General features: G+C 47.3%; 1 protein-coding gene across 1 annotated transcript; it reads right to left on the bottom strand.

Annotated features, from left to right (window-relative positions):
* Nucleotides 1–7,874: 7,874 nt before the first annotated feature.
* Nucleotides 7,875–15,404, bottom strand: LOC8050586 (uncharacterized serine-rich protein C215.13-like). The gene is made up of 4 exons (XM_029971401.2): nt 14,461–15,404; nt 12,102–12,202; nt 11,091–11,181; nt 7,875–8,004 (listed from the first exon to the last, which is right to left on the bottom strand). Exons 1-4 carry the CDS (start codon nt 15,402–15,404, stop codon nt 7,875–7,877), a joined length of 1,266 nt encoding a protein of 421 aa, XP_029827261.2.
* Between the last annotated feature and the right edge of the window lie 5,236 nt (nt 15,405–20,640).

The raw sequence follows: 20,640 nt of genomic DNA, 5'->3' as shown, positions 1-20,640 counted from the left end.
GCCTTCGGCACACCCTTGAGAGTTATAATGGACGCGACTGCTAGTGGCCTCCCCGGGCGCGTCCATTCTCCGAGGCTACATAAGCTGGTCCCGAAGGTGGGCCAGGGGCTCTCGTCGGCGGAGGCCCTGGCTCTACGGAGCTCGGTTTTTCTTTGTGGGCCTCCGACTTCCCGTGAATCTGTCTAATGCGGCAGCGCGGGAAACCGACCGGGTGATACTGGCAAACGAGCCAGCGCCCAGACTTTTCATTGTCTAAGAGCGAAGCGATTGACATTGCAGTCAATAAACACGTCTTTATCCGGACCCATGGAACCTTTGTGTTTCTAAGTGGTGACAGCCCCAAAAGGGCGAATCCCACAAGCTCGACCCGGTCTTCTGGGCTCTCAGGTGCCACTTCATTTGTCTTTTCTCAACCCGGGTCTGGATCGTCCGCGTAGAGAAAGATGCTATGTGGCCTATAAAATGGGTGCACGCTGACAAGGTAGTCATTCAATCGGTGTAGCGGGACGACGTTTTTTTCTTTAGTTCTTTTTTTTTTTTTTTTTGCACGATTTTCTAAAGGTCATTTTGGTGATATCCCACAGCGACTGGTGATAGTTGGGGGGGGGATCGGCTCGAAGGGTAACTGGAATCATATGTTGGTCCTTTAAGACTTAGGCTAGGTGGCGCAAGCAATGGTGCCTGGTGCGCGTCTCCGACTGGTGCGTTTAGCGTCCTATACCCATACATCAAAAGTGGTCTCGACGTAGCATCAAATGACGTCACAGAAGCCGGAGATGTCATGATGTCGGATGTCGCGATCCTGACGGTCGGTCGTAAACATGCCGGCTAAAAGCACGTAGCGAACGCGAGTGTCACTGTCATCGCGGCGTGCCAACTCCACATTGGAGAGCGCACCGCAGCCGCATGGGCGGCCGTCTGCCACATGTGCCACATGCCACAACCACTTCTGGGACACCGCCAGGGTCGCGACCGGCGACAGCGCGACACTTCTACGACGTCATCAGGCGGAAATCGAAGGTTCACTTTCATAGACGTGGTAAAACGCACCAGTCGCATCATGGCAAAGGGTTCAGGGGCGAAGGTGTACACGTATGCGCAAAGGCTTACAGGACAGAAAGCTCAATGGACCTTCTCCACATACCGACGGCACCAGGCGGTGGCTGCACGAACTAAAAATCGAGAAAGTGACCTACCTGCGCTACCAATCGATACTGGGAGCTACGCTACCCGTTTCTTCGCACTCTGAGCAGCGGCGCCTGCCCAACGCTACTTTTAAAAGAGTCATCCGTGGCGTCCACCCAAACGTCGTGTTTTTCTTTACGTCCACTTTTTTTTTGTGTAACACAATTATATATATGCTGCAATAGGTGACCGGCGTTTGGCAGCAGCCTCAAAGCACTCTGGGTAATATTCGGGTCCATATCACGAGAGCGAATGACATTTTAGCGAACAGCGACATTTGAGCGAATGGTCGTTTTAGCGAATAACGGGGGTGCGCGTTAACCCATCCGTCGCGCTGCGCTTTACGCCGCTTCGCGGCGACAGTCTGTGGCAACTCATTACAAAAATATGAACTCACTTGGCCCACCCGAAAACGCCGCTTCGCGGCGTCCGACTATTCGCTAAAGTGTCATTCGATGAAACGTGCGCGTTCGCTAAAACGTCATTCGATCAAGTGAGTGCCTCCCTAATATTCACTTCCGGTTCGTAGCTAGCAGCCGACGCAGCCCCATGACGGCTACGGAAGCGTGTGCGGGTGTCGAAACCCGATCAATCCGGGCCACCTTCCTCTGCTGCTGGGTGACTTACGCACTTCTGAACGTCTCAATGTACGTCTACAGATATGTTAAGTACTAATCGGTACCCAGAAGCATCGAGAACGGCCACGAAAGCGCAGAGCGAGTGCGGCCGGCGGAAGCTGCACTCGCACCGCGCTTTCCGGATCTTCGCATGAAAACTCAGGTTGGATGTTTCGTTTTCCTTTTGAGCCTGCGTTTTTCATTTGGGTTCTGTTTATTTTTGATGGTTACGTTAGATCACATCACCGACCGAAATAGGCGCGAATGTAAGCCGTAAGACACGGCCAGCTGAAATGCCCGGTCAGAGGTATGGCATACTTTTCTCATTTTGTTAGAACACCTAAGCCTGGGTAAGAAAATCTTCAGGCAATCAAAAGCTTAAGACGGGGAAAGTCGGTTAGACGGTGTTTCAAACTCAGCTAGTATGTCTTCTCGCGCGATTAAAACGCCACTTCCGTGCGAAAGTTAGTTTCGACGACATCTGACTACGTGACAATCCTTGCTTTTAAACACTCACGCGTTTTTGGTACTTCAACTAAGTTGTCCCCCGTGAACTACAATAACCCTCTGCCCCCCCCCCCTTCCCCCTTCCCTCACGTTTTTAATGATGTCGAGTAAGGAAGCATACAAAAACGAGCACCGATTTTGATATGAGCTACGCAGGGTCGTGCTACTGCTTTATTATCCGTCAATATGAAGGTGCTGCCCATTTGCTTTTGTTTCTTTATATTACCAAAAGCTGACCTGCCCTTTTGTTTATTTATATTATAGCAAGCCACTCATCCACGCCGCTTCCCGGGAACAGTCTGCGGCGGCTCATCACAGAAAATGTTAATCCGAGCTGTCGATGTAACGACTAAACGGCCTGGCAATGGCACTGTATGTTGACGAAACGTCGTGCCATGAACTGATTGCCTGCGAGATCGCATCCCGCGTTCTCGCAGATGCCTTGTACGACAACCAGTGCTCACCCCTTCGTGGAATAATCGAGACGCTTTTGTTGGGTGCCAAAAAAACTGTTAGAGATCGTTATTTCCCGCTGACCCTACCCGAAGAGAGAACACGTTGTACTGGCCTGTAACAATATTGGCCGCGCATAAACGGTCACCGACGTTTGTCTGTCACAGGTCATCTCGCTCTTTCACTCGCTTAACAGCGACGGCCCATCGTTGCTTCCATGCTTTGTTACACGGGAACTGGAACATCTTATGCCCTCTATGGCTTGCGTTAGAACAACGTACCGCGGAGCTGTAAGCCATTTTCACCGCGAATACAGCACTGCCACCACGCCTAGAAGGGCTCTTGATGCAGCTGGACGAACCGCGACCGGCACCGGACGAACCGGAAGCGTGAAGTCACGTGGTGCCTCGCTTCGGATGACGAAACTTCCGGCTCAAACGCCGGTCACCTATTACGTGTTCTACTCGCTGATCCACAGCCTCCTCCCGAATTTCCTCGATCTTTCATGCCGACTTCCGCCACTTGGCATCGGGCGCTCGCGGGTGCGCAGAACGCTCTTCGGGAAAGGTCCATTCTCGTATTTTCGTATACTCTAACTCGGCCTTGTCCTTTCCCCCTGCACGTCCAGACAGCTCGAAGACTATAAAAGCGCCCTCTACTGTGTATTACAATATGGCAGCCTGTATATTGCTACCTGCTGCACTTGGGCGACGCGAACGCCGAACTTGACGGAGTGACCGTAGTCGCGAGCGGGGCACCGCCAACACCAGCTGCCTGTCCTCCAATAGAGATGTATTGTCTTGTTTGAGCGATCGATGAAAGCTGCGCACAAATTCCGGTGAGCGGTTCTCTATGTGGAGGGGTCGCACTTGTCATCTTGTCACCTCAACTGTCTCCATTTCATGCCAGCTCGGAAAAATAAAGATCTACGTATTTACACACAGGGTTAAAAAAATTTGGGGAGTATCCCGTATCATACGTTAATACCATGTGGAGAGGGTATCGTTCTGTTCCAGTGGCTTTTTGCCACTGGAACAGACATTTTAAAAAAGCCTAATGGCCAATAAATAGAAAAAAAAAAGCCGTTCCTTTTATGCTATAGGCAGAAGGCAGAACGGCCTCGTTTTTTTCTTCCTCCCGAAAGGAACGCGTTGCAGGAACGTCGTTCCTTGGAACGCCGTCGTGTACAACATTGTTTTGTTCTCTGCTTCATTGGAAAGAGCTCGAAAGCAAAAGTTGGCTAAGTTACAATCAGAGCAACACACAACAGTGCGCCCATGGCCATCCCCATTTTTCCGGGACATCAACGCCTCGGCTCACGCGCTAAAATGAGAATTTAAACTGAACAACAAACATCGTAAATGATCCCCGGGAATATTTTAGATGACAGTCATACAACATCAAGAAGCAGTAATTAAACCTTTGGGCGGGTATGGTTTTTATTCCACGGTTCTACGAATTGTGTTTGCATTAAGCCCATATGGGCGCGCACGTTCACATAATTATCAATTTCTGATTTTCTTGACAGGAGATGGTAATGTTCCCGGGGCTCTAATTGTCTAGGTAAAAGAAAACGTAAATCAATTAGCATTTTGATAGGTCCATAAAAACATGTTTTGCACGGAATGTCCCAGAAAGTTGGTCACGCACGAATCACACGAAAAAGAACAAAATGCTAAATTTTATGTTAGACATTTATAAAACCAAATCCATAAGGCTTAGTCACTATTGTTGTTCCAACCTCAAAAAACAAAAATGTCAGGAAGAACCACGAGTTTATACACACAGCTCACGGGTATCACACTTGGGTATCAATGGGTTTTAGTGCAAGACATTAGAATAGAAACTTTGGCCGGCTCAGTTCATCGTTCACTATTTAAAATTAAGCAATAAATTAAAAAAAACTCTAAAAACTCTTTTTTTTTTTACTCAGGTAGATAAATTATTACTTTCACCATACAGGAATTCGAAATGCTTGCGGCGTTTGTTTCTTAAACTGCCGTCATTATTTTTTCTTTCCTCCAGAAGTAAAAAAATATATACATACATGCATACACACACATAAATATGTATATATACTATATACAGGGAATTTTTTTTTTTTTTTTTAATTCTTACAGATTTGTTTTACAAAAATTGCCGTGAAAGGTACACTTACGCGGTTTGTGCGAGTGAGTTATACGCCCAGAGGACATTATTTGGGGGGCTAATCTTTGCGATAAGTCGGCTAATTAATTAAAATTTCCTAATTAACTTTTTAGTTAGTGAAAATGGACATATGGTTCCAATTACAAACTTGCTGAGCGTCGTCCAAAACCCATAAATCAGTAATTATTAGAAAGACTTCGAGCGCGTGAGAAGCCCAGTTGTGCGCTAAAGTTACCACTCGTGGAGTAGGTACAGGGCTGGGGCTAGATAAGAGACAAAAGAATTGCGCGGGCTCCTTACCGAAACCGCTAGCCTTGTACCTACCTGCTCGCCGAGTGGAAACTTCAATGCACTAATACGCTTCTCACGCGCTGAAAGTTTTTCAGAAAATGACTGATTTAGTGGCTTTCGATAACGCTGAGCAAGTTTCTAATTGGAACCAATGACTATTTTCATTAATTAAAAAGTTAGTGAATTGTAAATAATTAGCCGACTTATCGCAAAGATTAGCCACCCACATAATGTCCCCCCGGGCGTATAACTCACTCGCACAAACCGCATAAGTGTAGCTTATGTATACACGAACTCAACGCTCCTACGTCACGCCGCGATGGTGGCGCGTCGGGCACACTTCCGGTCTGGGGCGGTGGGCGGAAGTCACCGTATGAGACATGCATTCCTCGTTCTTTTGGGAAAAAACCAGAGCAAAATCGGCCTTCTTGACAAAACGCCGCGACGGGGGCTGTACCAAAAGAGTCGAGAAAGGTTTGAAGGCAAGCTTTCGTGTTTTTTTGCCTATTCGGTTCGTCCGAGAACGTGGATATGAGGCCGTTAAAAGGGCAAACCAGACGCTGTCGAACTACAATTGATTGTGCGGGCAACACTTTGGGTTGAATTCAGATACATGTGCTCGCCATATGTATTTGTTTTGTACCAACGCGAGCAATCGAGCAAGCCAGCTGATAAAAAAGAAGGGCGCGCCTGCGCAGTGCGCGGTTCCTCTCCGGTGGTATGCGTGACGTCACTTCCGTGACCAAGTGTTCGTGACATCGACCTCCCAACTTTGCACCTCCTTCCAAGCGCAAAAAAAATAAAAGACGTCGTCCTATGTCAAAAACAAAAAAAAAAAGGAAAGTGGTTGTTTTTAGATGGTTGTTCTCGACGGTTTTGTCAAATAAACAAAGACCCGAGCCGTTCAAGTGGCCAGCTTCAACAAGTTATAAACAACTTCTCGCACAGAAAATTTTTAAAAAAAAGTGATTCGTGGCATGCGGTGACATCATTATATCATGTTGGTAATCATTCCATTTCTTGCAAGAAAAATAATTCAGCAGCGATATCACCAAAATGGTTACAGCTGATGAGACGTCCGTGCAAGCCATGTCTACAAAATGCGATACCCGAATGAAAGAAACACGACATTTCGGATGTTGTAAAACATTTAATATTTAGTCGACGGAACAACTGTGTCCGACGTAGCAATAAAGGCCCTACCGGTGTGACTAGTGAGGAAATTGATTAAAGCTTGAAATGTTCCTGGGTGACGACCGGAGATTAAACGAACACTCCAATTCGAACAGGAGAACTCGTGAAAACAAGAATAGGTAATTAACTAAGAACGTGCTAGTAGTGGATCGAATCAAAGAGTGTTGTGCCATTCATAGCCTTGACGGTGCAAGGAAAAATTACGACGACCGGCTTTTCTTAACAATGCGAGAAGCGCATTTTGATTCGAATCACTGTTCGCACTAACACATACAGTAAACCAATCGCACCTCGGGAGTCGTACAGTACATAAGAGTCGAAAGTTTGAAAAACAAAACTAAGCTCTTTTCTTTTGTTAAATAGCAAACCTAATAGAAAGACAACAAAAATAACGTTAAATCAATCTGCATATTGCACATTTTAAGGGCAACACTCAAACTTCAAGAGCTTCCTTCTTTTATGGAGACGTGACGTTGCCGAGTCTTCTACTCTTCGATTTAACATAACTGTCCCAAAGGGCGAAGGCTACGAACTGGGCGGGCCAATCAGAGCGAAGGAGCAAAGCACGTGATCGGTCTGAGCACGAATAGTGCACTCAAAAGTAGTATGATGTCCACGGCTTTCTACGACGCTTCGATTGAAATCGTCGGATCTGCAGCTTTCGTCGTTTGGAAAGTTAGGACAAAACAAAATACAGCGAAAAGAAAAGGGAAAAAAAAAAAAAAACAGCGAGGTGAACTGAATAAGATATCCAGGTAGTGTAAACGCAGAACTGTATATGTACAAATTGTCGCCCCCCCCCCCCCCCCCAAAAAAAAAAAAAAGAATTAAAAATGTGTGTTTGTTGCAAAACTTTATTATACACAACCCCACGCTCAGTCTTCACCTAAAGGTTGGGCTATCCGGACAAGGTTCCCAAGTTTCAGAGCTTGCCGGCTTCAGATTCGAAAGTTATAAGCGATTTTTTGGAAATTTTAAACTGGGAAAATGGCAGCCAACGAAGCCTAGGATTACATGGAGTTGAATGGCGCTAGCTATAGCCGAAAACGGGTTCCATTTTTCCTATTGAAGCGTTCAAAAAACAACTAAATATGGCTTTAAATACGATAACGGTTTGTTATGAAACTTGGCGAATTGTTTCGGACCACTATAGCACTATATTTGGACGGAGGCAAAGCGTTAAGCAATGTATATAATTTAGATTATTAAAAAAAAAACAAAAAAACTTTTATTTGGAGAGAAGATTGGAAGAAAAAAAAGTGACACGCTGTAGTTAAAAACGAAAAACAAAGTATTAATTCCAAACATTTTGATGTTTGCTTTCAGGTGATGTTTCCTCCAGCCGTGTATATGGTTAAGATTATGTAAGGTATACACAGAGGCATCTAAGACACGCAATCCTTGTGCAAGGCAGCCCAACTTGGTTCCGGTTATAGAAACAAAAAATTCCAGAGGCGGGATTCAGCGCAGCGCTGGTGATCATGGCATGGAAGACTTTCTCAACACGAAGCGCAGCGCTTCTCCGCACTCGTTGCAGCGCTGCCTCGTGTTCTCGTTCTTCCTTGGAATGTGCCAGCACCGGCTGCAACGCACCTTGTACTTCTTGTATCTGCGCGAAAAACATGGAAAACAAAACTTGCAAAGTGGCGATAGAAAGAGCGGCCAACCGCATGCATCGGAATAATAAAAAACAAAACAAAGGTGTTTGAAAAGTGCACTTTTACGGAGAGCAAGTTCGTCTGCTCCTTGCTCAGAGGATGCACTGACGTCAGAATGCCGAGCACTCATTGGCTTTGATGGAGGGATAGTGGGTAGACCTCAAACTGCCTCGAGGTCTACCCACTATCCTTCCAATCGGAGCCAATCAGAGCTCTGCGTTCGGACGTCAACGGAACCCCTGCTCAAGGAGCAGACCAACTTGCGCTCTGCATACAGTGACAAACTGAGGGAGAGGAGTAGAATAGAGCCTGCGTTGTAGAGTGTCGAGCTCCGGCGGTATAACAGACCCTTTTCAAAAGTTCGTGCCGTCGCCTGTCCGCCGTTGCTTGACCTCATGCCCCGAGCATGTATTGAAGACGATTTTTCAGAGTTCGGTGGGGACTCGGATTCAATCACGCGCTTCGTGTCCAACGGATGGATGGACAGATGCGAACGGCCCTATAGCCTTCATAACGGTTGGTAGCTTGCCCCCACCAGAGTTCATATATACTAACTCGAGAGGAAAAGTTCCGCAATTTTCCCATGCATTCTGGCTGCCGCAAGCGGCGGAGCATGGAGGCAGCCCTTTGGAGTCCCGCACATGGTTACCAACTAGCTTCATGTGTTATTCGCTAGATTTCACAGTCTTCCTAAGGATCTATCCACGTACTTATCGGTGGATAGATCTACCCGTTCCTTTCGAAGCTTTCTTTTTGCATAGCGCGCAGGTGTACGGCATCGCGTCAACGCAAAACTAAACCAGATAAGCGGCTTCGCTCGCGCTATGGCTTTTGATAGGCGGAGGCTATTAGCGCCGAGATGTCTCGGTGGCGCCCTCTTTTGGTTCCCCTCCGTGACGTCACGACTGGGATTTGCCTCGCCGTGACGTCACCAGTTGTTATTCTGGCTACTTACCATTGGGTGCGACGACGAGTTCGATGGTGTGTTTAAAAAGCACAGTAGAAGCTAGGAGCCATCGCAATCCGAAACTAACACCGTCAAAGTTGACAATCTGACAATGCTCATATGCCCATGGTTTGGCCAATCGTGGAAAGCTGACAACAGCGACGCTTTTGGCCGCGCACATCGCTAATGGATAGGCGCGCCTCGGAAAAACGAAACCGCGCAACCACCAGATTTCCGAGATTTCGACAGAAGGGAAGTTAATGCAGCGTAATGAGTATATTGCTTTTTATAAGCGTTAGAATAGCTCAGAATTTTGTTTAGAACGTAAAATTATCGTTGTTTATATTGCTGAGAGTTTTCAGTCTTCGCGATAACAATTGCGACTGTCGTCCTTCAGCTGGCAACATTGGTTTCTTTCTCTCATGTTCTGTCGCGCGCTTTCGCGATCTTTCACTTTGGACTCCCGATGTCGGCGCGCAGGATTCGCCACTCGTCCTCACCCACCTTTACCCCCCCCCCCCCCCCCCCCCCTCCCCCGGTGCGCCACGTATCATAGATGGAGACCGCCAATGTTGCTCGATGGAGTTTTCAAAAGTGTTTATTATTAGCGGTATAGACGCAAAGGCGGTATAGACGATGAAATCGGACGGAGTTTACAAGAATGGTCGAGACGAGGGAAAATGCGGTATGAGATGATAACAAAATTTGTCTGAGATGACTGTTGTAATAAAAGATACGATAAAGAAGAGAAAGACGAGACATCCCGCGGCGGTGAGAAAGAGTGTCAAGGTTAGCTGATTGGAGAAATCCTGATATGCTTGCGTAACGGGAATTGTCTGAATAAATAAAACGGAGGGCTCTGCTTTGAACGGATTCCAGGCTGTTAGTTAGGTTAGGTTAGGTTAGGTTGGCCACGGTGACCATATGGAAGAAGCGAATTCTAGTTTAGTTCTGACCAAGGTAGTATAAGCTAGTTGTTTTACGGAGGATGTAGCTTGTCTGAGGTTACGGCGAAGAATCCGAGAGTGCGGTTAACATCGGCGATGACAGATGTTATGTGAGTGGTCCATGACACGTCAGATGTCAGATGGATTCCTAGATATTTATACGATGAACAAGCAGTTACTGGTATGTCAGAAAAGTGGCAAGAGGAGGATAGAACATGTGAACTGCGGGGAAAAGATAGCGATTTACATTTATTATAGTTTAAAGCCATTTGCCATTTATAACACCACTGAATTATAAGTTGGAGATCGTTCTGCAAGATTATAGTTGATCGTGGCGTGAATGAATTGGTCTATAGATGACACAATCATCGGCGAACAAACGTACTTCAGAAGTGATGCCATGGTGGAGGTCATTAATGTAGATTAAAAAATGAAGGAGGCCAAGAACGGTTTCCTGAGGGATGCCAAACGTTACTCTGCTTGTGGTAGATTTTATATTGTTAATATAAGTTGTACTGAGTGCGATTAGTGAGGAATTCAGAAATCCAATTGACTACAGAGGGGTGAGGATTAATATCTTAATTTCATTAAAAGACGTCGATGAGGGACCTTGTCAAATGCTTTGGAGAATTCAATGAAGATGGTGTCAGTTTGAATATTGGAATCGAAATCTGAGTAAACATCAGTTAGAAATGCTGTTAGCTGAGTTTCGCATGAGTAGGACTTCCGAAATCCGTGCTGGTGCTTGAAAAGAAGGTTGTGAGAGTCTAGAAAGTTTATTATGTTAGAATAGATAATATGCTCCAAGAGTTTGCATGAAGCGCTGGTGAGCGAGATTCCTTCTTTTATGTGTCTAACCTACCACAAATTGAGATCGTAGAGCACAACCAGGTGACTCTTTATGTATAATGAAATTAGCAATTATTAAGAAGCACCCATGTGGCCTATATAGATATAAGCACCAAATAAAATCAGTGAATGTAGCGTAGCCCACAGAACTTTCCACTAAAACGGTAGAACAACCCGAAGCAAGGACAGCGGGTGATCGCTACACCTATAAACGTAACTTCTAATTATATATATTTTTTTTTTCGGGTTAGAGTGGCTTTAGAGAAGACACAAAGGTTTACGGTCCTTGACTCACCTGATTCCGCAGGCATTGCACAATGGCGTGCCATCCTCTGCATCCCTCCACAATGGTGTTAGCCGAGTAGAGCACGAAGCACACTGCTTTCCTGGACAGACGAGGCCTGGTGATGACAGAGAGACCCTTCATGTGTCAGATAATGTCATGAATGCCATGGAACGGTGACAAATAAAATCGAAAGCAATACTAAATTTACTTACACCCGACAAGGACTGCAACTCGCACCTTCTAGGCGATCGGTCGCCGCTGAAGAAATCCACGTGGTCCGGGAGTCGTTCCCGCGGGACCTTCTAGGGCTAGCGGAGCTTTCTACAATACTTCGTCTCACCCTACGATGGACTAAAGGTAGAAGCTACGAACTGCCAGATCCAATCACGAGCCACTTATATTGCGTGGTATTTCGATTCGATGCACGTATCGGTGCCCGCGTCTCGGATCACTGATGGGAATGGGCGGATAGTGGTTCAGATCGAGAAATGAGTGACCCGACAATTTTACATTACAAAGAAAACCACGACGTACTGGCTCCTTGCAGTGTCGAAGCTATTAAAATGACGCAGCGCTTTCGGATTCAGAGCACGCATTATTCGTCCAAATCTAATCAATGCTAGGCGTGTCCTAGTTTAGCGTGGAGCATGATTGGACCTGGCGGCTCGTGGCTTTGGCCTTGAGTCCATCGTAGGATGAGACGAAGTATAGCCGTCAGTCAAGCAAATGGATGTTGGCAGTCGCCACCAACTATTAACTTAGGTTTGCTCTATTGACCGCAAAGCTCCTGGTCAGCTCAGTTTGGCAGAGCGTCCCGCTAGTCTTGGAGGTGTCCCAATGTCAAATCCAGAACCAGGCAATTTTTTTTTCAGCGGCGACCTGCAGAGCACGTAGAGGGCGCAGTTGCTCTTCATTTCAGGTGGAAGTCAATTTATTCTTGCGCAAAACTTTTGGACCTCGAGTACTTCCTCTAAATCAACATATTTAAGAAATATAAAATGAAGCAGGGGCGAAAGGTACCCTGGATCTCCGAGTCTTCTTTCTTGACGACGACATCGTCGTCGTCCAAATCGCTCGACTCGGCGTAGTCGTGCAACTGCGTTCGGCGTCGGCGAATGTTGCTGCACAAAAAAACAAGAGCAAAAAAAAAAAAAAAACGTTCTAAAGTTTGGGTTTACGGAAGAACACGACACACAACGACACAACGTGAACGGGTAGGGTAAAACAGTGGCGAAGCTAGATTGACGTCATGGCTCTGATGTCACGCCAAGACGTCGGCGCCGGTCGGTAGAACTGGCCTTGCGCAGATGCTTAGCTCCAAAGCGTCTTAGAGCGCAGCCCTTAGGCGCCCGTTTCAGGGTTGGTCGGCGTCGGTGTAACCGCGCTACATTTAGCGGGAAAATTGACCTCACGTGATTTAACACCAATTCAATTCCCCGCTAAATTGAGCGGGGAAATTCAGTTTCTCCGTTAGATTTAGCGGAAATTCAATTCCTCCGCTAGATTTAGCGGGGAAATTGACGTCACGTGACCTCAACATCAAATAAATTCCCCGCTAAATTGAGCGGGGAATCGAATTGATGTTGAGGTCAGGTGACGTCAATTTTCCCACTAAATCTAGCGGAGAATCTGAATTTGTTCATAGGTGACATGACACCAAGTCATGTGACGTAATGTTTCCTGCTAAATTTAGCCGGGAAAACGAACTGGAGGAGGAGGGGAGGGAATGGAGGAGGAGGAGTAGGAGACGAGGAGGGAAGGGTACGGAGGAGGAGGGGGCATACCCTCCCCTCCCTCCTCCTCAAAAACTGTGCTCTAATTTCGCATTACAAGATTTGTAAACGTCTTTCATTTTTTATGCATGCGCACGCCACCTAATCTACATTCCTAATTTTCCTCACAGCGGTTAGTATTCCTATATAATGCCCGTTTCGAAGAATCGTGCGTGCAGTATAAGATTAACTCGGCACAGAAAACGCTGGCGGCAGAAAAACATCGACGAAGTAACGCTGCAGTACATGTAAGGTGCGCTTTCTGCAATACCGTCCAATCCCGATGAAAAGCTTCGGCAGCGAAGAACGCAGTTTATAAATATCCTCATTAAGAACAAAGTATTACTACGCGAACATTCAATCGCCAGTACTACATCGCAGCCACATTAGAGTATGTAGAATGAAAGGGGGGAAAGGGGGGGGGGCCTATCGGCGCTTACTTTGTCTATACACCAACTATACGCTCAAATGAGCGTATAGGTAATGTATAGACAAAGTCCCTCTTTGTCTATACACTATCTATACGCTCATTTTCCCTTCCCTTTCCCCGCATTCACCCTCATCAACCTACAATAACCCAGGCCCGTGAAACGTGCCCACCGTTGAGTGAGGCAAATGTCACGTCTGGCAAAGAACACAACCAACAAACCAACCAACCAACCAACCAACCAACCATCATCATCATCAAGACAAAAAAAAAAAAAAAAAAAAAGCTTCGTTTTTGGTGGGCCGTGAACGCAGGCGCGGCTTCCGATAATCCGAAAGCAACCGCCACTGCGTTTGCTCAGGAGGCGTTCTACACCACAATAGACAAAGATTGCAGTGTACGGAAAACGAATATTGCAATGGTCTAGAGACCTTCCTTACGCGTATGCTAACACTCCTGCCTGTAGAGATAAGGGAGTGCAGAGTTAGGGAGAAGTTACGTTCTATCTCTACCACCACCAGGTAGGAGCATGACGGACGAGTTTGTTCGTGTGGTCGGTGACACTGAATCGTCTTGAAAGGTTACAAGGTCTTTGTTTATGTGTACTTGCGACCGTGGTTGGCTGGATGTTCGCATGATGGTATACTTGCCTCTTAGGATTGATGACGCACATTTAGGATACAGCGTTGTCTTTAGCATGCACGAGTCATTGCACGGAAACCTGCAAGTTATCGTGTTCTCGTGTTTGTTTGTTTGTTTTTTTCGTTTACTTTTAAGCAGACAGCGCGGTCGAAGCTTCGTGCTCGTGAAGTCAGTCATACATCTATCCTTCATCGCGTAATCACGCTCCCGCCCACACGCGCGGAGAGGGGGGCTCAGGTTATGAAAGGGAGGCGATTGGCTCTCGGTGGGCGCGTAGGTCCCACCGCACTGCTTTTGTTTAGACGTGTCTTCATTGACAACTCTGCCAGATATCAATAGAGCTTTATTTCACCCAGTCACTTACTAAAGACTCGCGCGGATATTCGCGTGTGCGTTTTCTTTTCGCTATGCTAAGTTCCAACGGCTTGTTGGAAGGTCAAGACGTAAAAAAGACAGCTACGAAACAAAAGAATACAAATAATGCTACACACCCAGGATGTTACTACAAGTCAATGGGTGAGGGAGGAAGTACCCTCACTTGAAATAATGTTCCATCTGGAGCTGAGGCTTCCCCGCGACCATCTTCAGCTGCATCCGGACCACAGCTCCTCTAAAGTTGGGATCGTCCGCCTGGGGGCTCTTCACCGGAACACCCTGCATCCTCTTTCTCCTACTCGTACCAGACTGTGATGACGCCGCCGGTGATGAAATGGTAGCCGTTGACGTCGCTGTCTTCTGATCCGCCACGGTTTCCGTCGATGTGCTACAAGAGGCCAACCGGGATGTTGACGTCTTGGCTGGAACCTGACACGAACTCGGGGACTTTTCGACCTGGATGCCCGATGGCTGAGCTATGAGGGACGCTCGCGCAGACGTACCAGCTGCCATAGCTAGGGGCATCAACGAGGACGTCGCCAGCGATGTCAGAATTTCGGCCGACGTCTTACTTGTCCGCACCATACCTGATGGTGCCTCCGAGTTCCTCGCCAACTCTGCATCTTGTTGGCACTCCCGCACAGCAGCTTCTCGGGCGACGATTTCCTCGGCTAGGTCGTGGATCTTGATGAGTCTTTCGGATTCACCCTGCGCGTCGAAAGGATCCGAATCGTCAGCACTCGAAAAGATCGTCAGAGTCGAATACGTTGACGTGGAGCACGATGAAGTGGAAGACGATGACTTGGGTGAACACTCTGCAGAGTTCTTGGCGGGGGAATCCACGTAGCCGTAAGGTGGTGGCCCTGTGTTTCTACTCTTCAAGGAGTTTACGTCGCCCGTCGTAGGGGACGCAGACCGACCAGCAACGAAAGGCGTCCAGCCCAGGAAGTCATCCTCAGTGTACCCCTGGTTCACGCGCCAGGAAGCGGCGTCTTTCGCCAACCGACTGGTCGCTGAACGAAGGTCTCCTTGAGGAACACGATCTCGAGAGAAGCCGACAGCTGGCTTGGCCGCGATACGGCGACGGCTTTTGTGCGACAGATCCATGCTTGTGGACGGCGCTGGGCTGGCTGAAAGATGTGCAACTGGTCGAGGCGGCAACGGCATCATCCGATATGACAGGTCCGTCGTTAGCGGCGCGCCGCTACCAATAGGCGACGGGGCGATGGTGCGATACCTGCGCGCGTTGTGCGTAGTCAGTCCGCAATCGAACAAGTTATTGCTAACGCCCCCTTTTTTTTCGGTTGGGGGGGGGGGGGGGGGCAAAGGTCTGAGCTTAGCGAGTCATGATGCAGCAATTTTAATAAATCGTTTAAGCAGATGGTCATAGCGACCTACCGGTACAGCGATTGTCACGAAGCACAATCTTGATTAAAAGTAGCCCCTCACTCACTAACACACACTTTTTGTCTTTATTTTTACACACCTCAAGTCAGCTTCTGAAACTTCCACATCAGGCTCGGAAGGTTATGTTTCGCTGAAGTATACAATTATACATTTTTCCAGCATCTGTCACCTGACCGAAAAGTGCAAAATCATTCGACTGTGTGCACGATTGTGCGGCGTCGGATATTCCTCAGAAGGGAGCTTCTGGGCTTGCTCAAAACGCGTTACACAGCCCAAAAGACAAAGATGGCGACTGGTCTATGCTACACTTCAAAAACAAGCAAATAAAATGCGCCGGTATCCCATATTATGAATGCGCGGTGGAACCGTCCACTCTAGGGCCAATGAATCTTGCGACTTCAGGGCCATAAGCTCGTCGTGGCAATTGTTAGAAGACTTGTGACGGAACCGAAAGGGTAAGTTGGATACCCGGCAGGCCACTGCCGCTACACTACGCTGAGCACTTTACACATGATGTAACGACACGGAAAATGAAACAAAAGGGGGTTTTAGTAGATCCCTCCGGCAACTCCGATAACGATACTCGAAGACGATACGATGCACTTGCAAAAGCATCGGGTATCGTTATCGGAACGACCAACTAAAACTATCTGAAGTCTGCGAAGAACCTATTCAAAATGGAAGCTTGGCCGTGTTAATAAGGCACGATGATTAAAATGTGCAGCTCAAAGACCGGGCAGAAGTGGACACAGAATCGCTGGGAAGAACCTAACGCGCATACAGTTGCGATGATCTGCGCTGAAAAAAATGCTAGAGTTCTATAGTGTTTGGTTCAAGTGTGTGTGCTCCAGAAATTTTAAAAGAAAAAAAGAAAAAAAAATTACCAGAACCATCTTTGCCCCCGCTCCTCTCCTCAAGTGGGGCACGTCGCAACCAGAGAAAAAAGAACAAGTCGACACGTTATAGTTTGCCGAGGTTAAAGAGAGCAGGATAAGCTCTTCTTAAAAGCCCTCCACCAATGCTAGGGGGGCGGCGGGTGGAGAAGGGGAAACGACAAATCATCGGGAATGAGAGAGCTTCGCAGGAGGGGCATCCTGTTCAAAGGGAACCAAGCTTTAAATTAAGCCTAATCTCGTCCATTGATGCGCGCATCTCATTGATGGAAGATCGAATACAATAGACAAAGGATCAAGTAAAAACACAAACCAACAAAAAGCGAGCTCTACTGATCGCACCTAAAGTCACTTAGTATACAAGCTACGCTTAGAGTACCGGCACTCCTTTCCTCGATTTTCTTGTGAGTGGCCGCCATGTTGTTGCTTACTTCTAAGAGCGGCGATGGTTAACGATCCGAAAATACGATTTCCCGATCTTTAGATAAGTTCGCTGTTAGGAAGCTCGGCGATATGAATTCGCTCTGTCGCGGACTGTTTTATTATATGCGTCGAGATGACTGAAGGTCGGGAGACACAAGGCATCACGAAACGGATGATAGAATTGAAAGACTGCCAGATCCGTCTATTTGACCTGCACGAGATTACCTGTGCACAAACTGTGCACCACGAAGGTCCGACAGAATTCAGCGTGGTCGTATTCGGTCATCTTTCCGACGCGTCGGCCTTTTGGTGCATGCGTCGGCCGCTTAACCGTTTGTGTACTATCTGGGAAGGCATAACAGTTCTTTTTCCCTGCAGTATGAAGCCAGATCTCGGAATTCATAACACTCGAGAAAGCGATCATAAAGTAGAGAGATCAATCGGCGGCTGGCGTAGGCGGTCAAATAGCACTGAACTGTCGGGAAGCGTGTGGTTGTTAGTTTTTCTTTGTCTCCGATTAATTAACAAAGAACGATCGTTCGCGTTGGATCACTCAAAATCGAAACAAAAACCCGTTCTAGATGAGCCAAAGGTAATCTGTGGTCATTCGTTAATCGTTTGAAAGAAGACCAAAAAGAAAAGCTTTGCGACGTGCAACTAGAACACTGCGGATGCCAATAGTACAAGACGCACTTAATTCAGTCCGTACTACCGTAGCGATACGGTTAAATCAAACGATTTAGGAGAGAAATCGGGTACTAACCTTTTTGATGAAGCCATCAGAGCTCTCCGATCGGAATGGTGGGGCTGCTGATCCATTCCGAATGAACTCAGGATTTGTTCACGATGAAGACACGATCAGCGTTGCTCGAAGATCATTCACCACTAAGCGACACACGTCGATCGTCTGGATTGGATTTCGTCCCAGACAGTTCGAAACTCAAGCAAAAGGGCTGAGTCGGTGGGAAGAAGGCGCCTTTCACTCGATTGTAACTTTTTCTGCGAGCGTTTTGTTTAGTTTATGCAGTCTTCGAGCAGCCCTAGGCCCAACAGATGGCCGAGATAGACAACGCTCAAGAAAGCGCTTGTCATGGCGCGGCTCTGGTGTTCTATTGGTCCGCGCGACGAACAGGGTGAGTTGGCAATTTCACGCTCTTTGCCGTCTCTGGAGTGTGACGAGAACACAGAGTTGACTGGGGAAAGCGGCGAAAGCTACGATGGACGCACATTTTGCTATACTCTGTTTCATTAGTAAGTCGGAGCGCGGTCGAGGCTATAGCAGACACAAAAAAACTATACTTCGTTTCACCTCAGGTCCAGACGCAGGATGGGACCAACGAGACAGAGTCAAAAGAGCACCACCATGGTGTTTGTCATGTTCTAACATCGCTGAACCAATCATAAAAAAGGCCCAGTGACTTGCACTTTTGCCGTTGCTTGAATGGTCCCATTAGTTCGCAGCGTCGGCTGCGTCTGCAGACGAAGTATGCGGAGCGCAAGTTCGTCTGCTTCTTGCACATCGGTTGCGATAATGTCAGAACACCAAGCTCTTATCGGCTCATTAAGAAAAAACAAAAAAAACATAGAGGCTAGACCTTAAGGCATCTAGCATTGCGGTCTACCCACTATCCTTCCAGTCAAAGCCAATCAGAAGTTGACGTCTTCCTGACGTCACTGCAACCCCTACGCAAGAAGCAGGCGATGTGCTCTCCGCATAGAGATGCGTGGACAGTGTTGCGAATCGAACAGCACAGTCTGATCCAGAACTTCAACAATGCAAAAGAAAACCGGTACTCGCACACTCCGGACAAAAACACATTCACGGAAAGACAACGATGGCCACCAGTTGCGCTTTTATCGTTGCTTGATTTAACCCCCAATCAGATGGCAGGCTACGCCAACGTTGGCTGCGGTTTGGCTCGAGGTGAAACCAATTGTATTGAGCACGCATTCTGCAATTATCAGAGCTGCGGATGAAGAAACAGCCATTTAGGACAGGAGTAACCTTTTCTTGCTCCAAGTTTCGTGTGCGCGGCAACGCAGGTCGGGGCTTGACATTCTTTTGAATGACGCGGGATAATTCTACAGCGGAGTAAAGTGTTTTTCTTTTTTTTTTCTATAATTAAGTTGTTCAAATTCACACCATTGCAGGCTCACTAAGGACGACGGTTGTTCCATTGTATAAACGGTGTTACACCGTCTATACAATGGTTATAGACGGTGTGTAGACGGTGTTACACCCTCTATACACCGTCTATACAATTTCCGTATCTTTAGGGGGGCTGTGCTTCGCAGTGATTTCCCTACACACCCCATAGCGGGAAGGGGGGGGGGGAGTACATCCCCCCCCCCGCCCACCGTCTTTTTGTAGGCACCCCCTTAACTCGCAACGACTCTTCTACTCTCAATACCCCCCCCCCCCCCCCCCCCCCCCCGATTCCGGAGGAAACCCCTGGTACTTCGCAGGAGAAAAAAGTTTAATGACCGCGCGTAGGGGGGTTAACACCTAGTCGCTTGAAGGTACCCTGTTTCCCTATGCCTGGTTCTTCAAGCTCGCAAACATAAAACAATAAATGGCAGTAATTTTATTTTTGAAGTCCTCTAATGCATAATATGCATTATAGGGAATTGGTCTCACGTGACGTCTATTTTCCCGCTAAATTTAGCGGGAAACTAAATGGTTGTATAGGTTACGTGACGTTAATTTACCCCGCTGAATTTAGCAGGGAAACTGGATTGGTGCCTAGGTCACAAGACCTGAACTTTCCCGCTAAATTTAGCGGGTAACTTAATTGGTGTATGGGTTACGTTACGTCAACTTCCCGGTAAATTTAGCGGCTAACTGAATTGGTGCATGGATTACGTTACGTCAATTTCCCGCAAAATTTAGCGGGGAAAATCGATTGATGTTTCGACAACAAGACGTGAATTTTCCCTCTAAATTTAGCGGGGAAACTGAGTTGACGTATAGGTCACGTGCCGTCAATTTCCCCGAGGTGTAGAGGTCACGTGATGCCAAGTGACGTCACGTGGCGCCACTTTCCCAGCTAAGTTTAGCGGAAAATGCACGAACGGACACACAAAAATCTGGGATTGGAACTACCGTTAAAAAACGTTTCATGCTTTAAAAAAAGTGAAAGCCGTTTACAACTCCCTGTAACGCCGAATTAGAGCGCAGCTCTTGAGGAAGAGGAGGGAAGGGTACTGGGGGGGGGGGGGGGGGGGGGTCAACTGACCGGAGGGGGGGGGTCACGTGACGATGACAATGCCGTTGACGTCATCAGTGACGATGACATGCAAAAATGTTCCAAAAGCCGGGATTCATGATTAAAAACAAATACCTCCGACTTGCGTAACAATATCAACATTTACCAGACGTTTCGTCTCCTATACGGGAGACATCATCAGTGCGGCCTGGGAACACCCGACTAGCTACCAGAAATCCAACGCTTCTTCTTCCTTCTCTTCATCCGTGGCGCTGGTTCTGCCGACTTCTTCGTCCATGGCATAAGGGAGACATTATCATTGTCTGCCCTCGCTTCAACTTCTTTTTACGTCCGTCCTGGATGGTAAGTTAAATGACAAGTTATTTCAGGATGTCGGTGTATACGTCGGGGAGG

The sequence above is a fragment of the Ixodes scapularis genome, unplaced genomic scaffold (assembly GCF_016920785.2).
Source record: "Ixodes scapularis isolate PalLabHiFi unplaced genomic scaffold, ASM1692078v2 PGA_scaffold12__126_contigs__length_90152505, whole genome shotgun sequence".
Taxonomy (NCBI): Eukaryota; Metazoa; Arthropoda; class Arachnida; order Ixodida; family Ixodidae; genus Ixodes; species Ixodes scapularis.
This window is presented reverse-complemented; position numbering and strand designations above follow the sequence as displayed.